Source organism: Euprymna scolopes, chromosome 8 (assembly GCF_053919585.1).
Source record: "Euprymna scolopes isolate OS-2025 chromosome 8, ASM5391958v1, whole genome shotgun sequence".
NCBI lineage: Eukaryota > Metazoa > Mollusca > Cephalopoda > Sepiida > Sepiolidae > Euprymna > Euprymna scolopes.
The window spans coordinates 16,785,515-16,790,514 of record NC_136489.1 but is presented as its reverse complement, the minus strand read 5'-3'; the positions used below and the strand labels follow the sequence as shown (position 1 = coordinate 16,790,514).

The 5,000-nt window shown below is 33.7% G+C and overlaps 1 protein-coding gene across 1 annotated transcript in view; it reads right to left on the bottom strand.

Moving 5' to 3' along the window:
• Nucleotides 1-5,000, bottom strand: part of LOC145283492 (uncharacterized) — a 75,876-nt gene that overhangs the window by 1,421 nt on the left and 69,455 nt on the right. The window contains exon 2 of the mRNA XM_080132317.1: nucleotides 1-214. This exon is cut by the window's left edge and continues 1,421 nt beyond it. Coding sequence (XP_079988443.1) covers nucleotides 1-214 — 214 coding nt within the window. The remainder of the gene's footprint in view (nucleotides 215-5,000) is intronic.

The window sequence follows — 5,000 nt, the reverse complement described above, 5'->3', positions numbered from 1 at the left end:
TCCTTCTTGTCGCTGTCAGAAACCCCACCGTCGCCGGGGAGGTCTCTATCGATCGGGGACGATTTCGGCGAGTCGGATACATCGGGGGACGGGTCGTCGACCCCTGGGGACAGGCGATTACAGTCCGGAGGAGACATTTTCTCTGGCAGAGGTAGATGATGTGTTGGTTCGAGGGGACTTGGGGGCATTCCAGGGCTCATTGCGGACGGACCTTCTGGAAAAGAGAAGAAAATTGCGAATTAGTATTCATAGAATAAGAAAATCACAATAAAAAGAAAATGCAACAAATTAGAAATACTCGAACACGTTTAAAATTAACCTGGCAGCCTTTCCCTTTCTTATCTTCTAATCTCCGCCTCTCTTTCTCTCGTACTCTATCTATCTATCTATCTATCTACCTTTCTTCTTCTTATATATATATATATATATATATATATATATATATATATACATATATATATATACATATATATATGTGTGTGTGTGTATGTGTGTGTGTGTTTCAATCTCGGGTGTATTTACTTAAATCATTACAAGTTGTTTCAATTCTGTTTCTTTTTAGCTTAAATCCTCTGATGATATGGACTGTATAATATGTTACACAGTCTCTTGAATCAACCTGTAATGATTTTAGTAAATAGACTCGAGTACACTTTTTCCCCGTTTTTACCAAATATCCCTCTTAATATATATATATATATATATATATATATACATACATATATATATATACATACATATATATATATATATATATATATATATATATACCCAGTTCATCCTTTCATTATATATATATATATATATATCTATATGCATATATATACACGTATATATATATATATATATATATATATATGTTTATACACACACTTATATCGATGTGTGGGGAGTGAGTGGATGGGTGTTGGTGTGGGTAAGTGTGTGTGTGTGTTATAATTATATACATGTTGATAAAAACAATTAATGTGGTCGATTGTAGGTTTACAAAGGCTATATTTGAACATTTCGGTTTCCACTATCAAAATGCTTAGTCGAAAATAATCTGATTGATAAGACCGGATGTATGGAAGGATTAAAACATTGAAACCGTAGAAACGTAGTGAGACAACAACTATAAAAGGTAGTAATTACTGGGGATAAGTTACAGGACTTGGCATTTCTATCCCATCGCAGTTAATCACCTGGATAAGTCCAGAGTATGACTTGGTCTTACTTTTCAAGAAGCTTATGTGTATTTTTACCGGGCAACAGCGGGACACGAGTCAGCCAGTTAAAAGATATATCTGACGCCTTCATAGGAGAAGGATGTGATGATGGAGAGGAAATTTCAGTTATTATTTTGGTATATGGCTTCCCAAAGGCGGACTTCCTGTACGAATGTCACCTTTTGTGAATCAGCCTTCTAAGTTGTCCACATATTACTGATATACCTGTCTGACTTATAGGAAGGACAACGATGCTCCATTCTACCGTTAACATAATTGGATCATTGTCTTCCCACCCAAAAAGCTTCTTCTTTTTTTAATTTTCTTTTCAACTAACCAATTAAGTGGAGATAAAAAGAGAGAAAGGAAACACACTATAGCTTGTTAAACAGTCGACAGTTCTTCATAAACATGGCGCCGGTTTTATTAGACGTGTAGATCTTTTTTAATCAGCTTTTGTCCCTCCTAACGAATACCGGTGCCTCTCTGATATATATTTGCACGCATGCGTACAGGCGTATGGTGAAGTATAGATGCGTATGCTTATATCGCTTTGTGTTCGCGTGTGGACATTTTAATATCGATATATTTATCGCACAGTAAACCTACCTCTCTGTATACCTTTTATTAGCTTTTAATTAAATAGTTACACATGTAATGACCAACTTGATTATAAGGGTATTTCTTTTAGATATATTCGCTATCAGTGTCTCCTTTTATAAAGGCGTTTACTTATATCTGTCATTTGATGTCTCGTGTCCAGGTGTTGCCCGGTAAAATAAAATAACAAATACAATCTTAGCCTCAAAGTAACAATTATTGAATTATTAGATGTTTGTGTAGATGCCAACCCCAAGATATACATCGATTTGAAAACAGTCGAATAACTCTACAAAAGGATAAACTTATGTTTGTCAGGTAGCAGATGAGACAACGCCGTAATCATTGATAAAAGTAATTGGAATTGGGTAGAATTTGATTATTTAAGACGAGGATATTTCGATCGGCAAGCAACGGAAGAATATATAAACGATAAAAAAATGGATGATTAAATAAAACAAGTCAGTTGGTGTTTTGTAAGAGTTTTCTCTTTTCTTTTGTGTGGAAGCAAGTTGTTTCAGACATTTGTCAGATGAGTATATATGGATAACGAAATAACGTATTAGCTAGAAAACAACTAGATATTATTTATAAGACATGCTAGATTTCTTTTGTATCAAGACTGACAATAAATCACAGTATGACATAACTTATATATATATATGTATGTATATGTATATATATATATATATATATATATATATATATATATATTTAGAGATGGGATGATTTCACTATTTTCCCCGATGCCGATAAAATTACATATTCCTTACTAAATTTCACCATTCCGATACAATTACTTATTCCAATTCTTTATATATCTCTTAATACTTTTTCTTTTGTCTAATTACCGTGACAACGCATAGTGAATGTGCAAATAGTTTCTCAAACGTAAGCATACTCTTGAGGGGCGGTGATCTACCGATCTTAGTAGTGGCTAAAAAAAGCCATAAATATTTATTATTTTATTATTACTACCAGTACTGAGTAAATTTTGCTTTAAACAAAATCAAATTAAAAAAGAATCGTTTTTGGCATCGGAAAATAACCACAATTGTTTTTTCTATTCTGATAGCGATTCTGATACCTGTAAAATATCCGATTTTTTTCGATTCCCGATTCCGATCAATCGTCCCAAAATTAATATATATATATATATATATATATATATATATATATATACAGAGAAAGAAAGACAGACGTTGTTGCGTCCTGTTCTAATAACCTTTTTCTCAAACAGTCTCTATTTGGATTTTCCTTTCTGCTCCCTGTTTCTTCCCCCTGTAATAACATGCAAAAATTTAAATGTCATACACTTCAAGTCAATTCGTTAGTTAAACAATATAAATTCTTGTTCCATCGTTTATTATGACGATAATTTTAAAATATAAGATTCATGATCCAATGATAAATTTATTTGAATATTTTAAATCGATGTGTACTCGTTCAAACATAGGGAATAAAAACAACAACACGTTCAAACATAGGAGATAAACACAACAGCTGTAAAGCTACCGTAAACTACAGTAAATTGTTAGTATACATTTTATTTATAATTGGGTGGAAAGCTCTTGCTGAAACTATATCGAGTTCTTTATTAGTTGAATATCTGTCATGAATTTGCTATTTGTTGTTTCGAGGTTCATATATTCTTTTAAACTACTATCTAAACAAATTAGTAAATTTGCGTGCAGAGAAGTCCAATATTTATTATTATACACACACATGTGTGTGCCTATATAGTAGTTTAATAATAACGCCTGAGAGGCCCCTTTAAGGAAATGCCGATAGAGCTGCAGAGATACTTTTGTTGGCCAGTGCCGTTTCGCCAGGACGCTGGGTTTTCAAATTCCAAGAATCACGCCCTTGTTTCACATCTTCTAGTTGTGGGTGTGTGATAAACATCGCAAGTGTGTGCATGTGTGTACGTGTGTTGGTTTGTTTGTTTGTGTGTATGTGTGTGTGATTTGCAAGCATAAACTTGTATAATTAGATGTTTTATTTTAAGATTGTCAATGTTTTATTTCCTGTTTATGAGTGATATCGGACAATTAATAGCATAATGGTACAGAAATTAGCCGACGCGCCCTGTCGACGTTGCATCATCCGCGGAAAAAAGGTAGTGCTGTCGAAGGAAAAGAATAGATGAGAAGCCGTCTCAAAAAAGAATGTCGCGAGAACCTCGGCTGCTGCATTTTCGAAATGCGGAGAGAAGTGAACAGCCCAAACCGCTCTAGAGAGTTTTACACTCCACCCATTTTCATTTTTCCTCGCTGTGGACCGTTCCGTATCTTTCGCCGTCACCGCCATCTACGCGTTGGAAGCCGACCAATAGTTCGTAATGTAACACTGCGTCGCCTCGCTCCTCCTATTTTATTCTCGGCTTGATCATTCCCTTTCTAGCTGTTCGCGTTTACACTTATATCAATATAAAGACTAAAGGTCAGTAATTACCGTGTAGTAACGCCCGAAGCATGATTGAGTTTTTATTTCATTTTTAAATATTCTATATAACATAAATTTGCAATCACTAAAAGGGTGAGGTAAACATTCGTTTTAATTTATATCGTTATATTTTTACACAAAATTTGAAACAAAATAAAAAGTGTAACTGTATTGCATTATTACATTTCATTCGGTTCCAGCTTATGCTTTCTATCTTTGAGAAAAGATTAGTTTGTTTCTAGTCGCCGAAGCGCCCTTACCTGGTAATGCCGACGAGGCTGCCCATGAACATTTTGGGGGGTTAGAGTATCTCTCCGGACAGACGTTAATTGATCAATCCTATTTTCTGACACTAGAGTCACAGTTATTGCAATGGGAAAAAACTAAATACACACAGACACACCACACCCATATGTATATATATATATATATATATATATATATATATATATATATATATATATATATATATATATATATATATGTATATATATATATATATATATGCGTATGCATATTTTGTTAAATTTAATAAACAAAATTATTATATGTTGCTTCAATAAAATTACTGTTTCAATTTAAAAAGATTTGATCAGGCGAATGAAACCGCTGTTCTTCGTAAAGGAGAGTTATTTAATGCCTATATAACAAAAATACCTTGAAAATAACTTGCTGCATAAATATATACGATTATACACACGCACCCACACACACCCACACCCACACACACACACACACACACACACA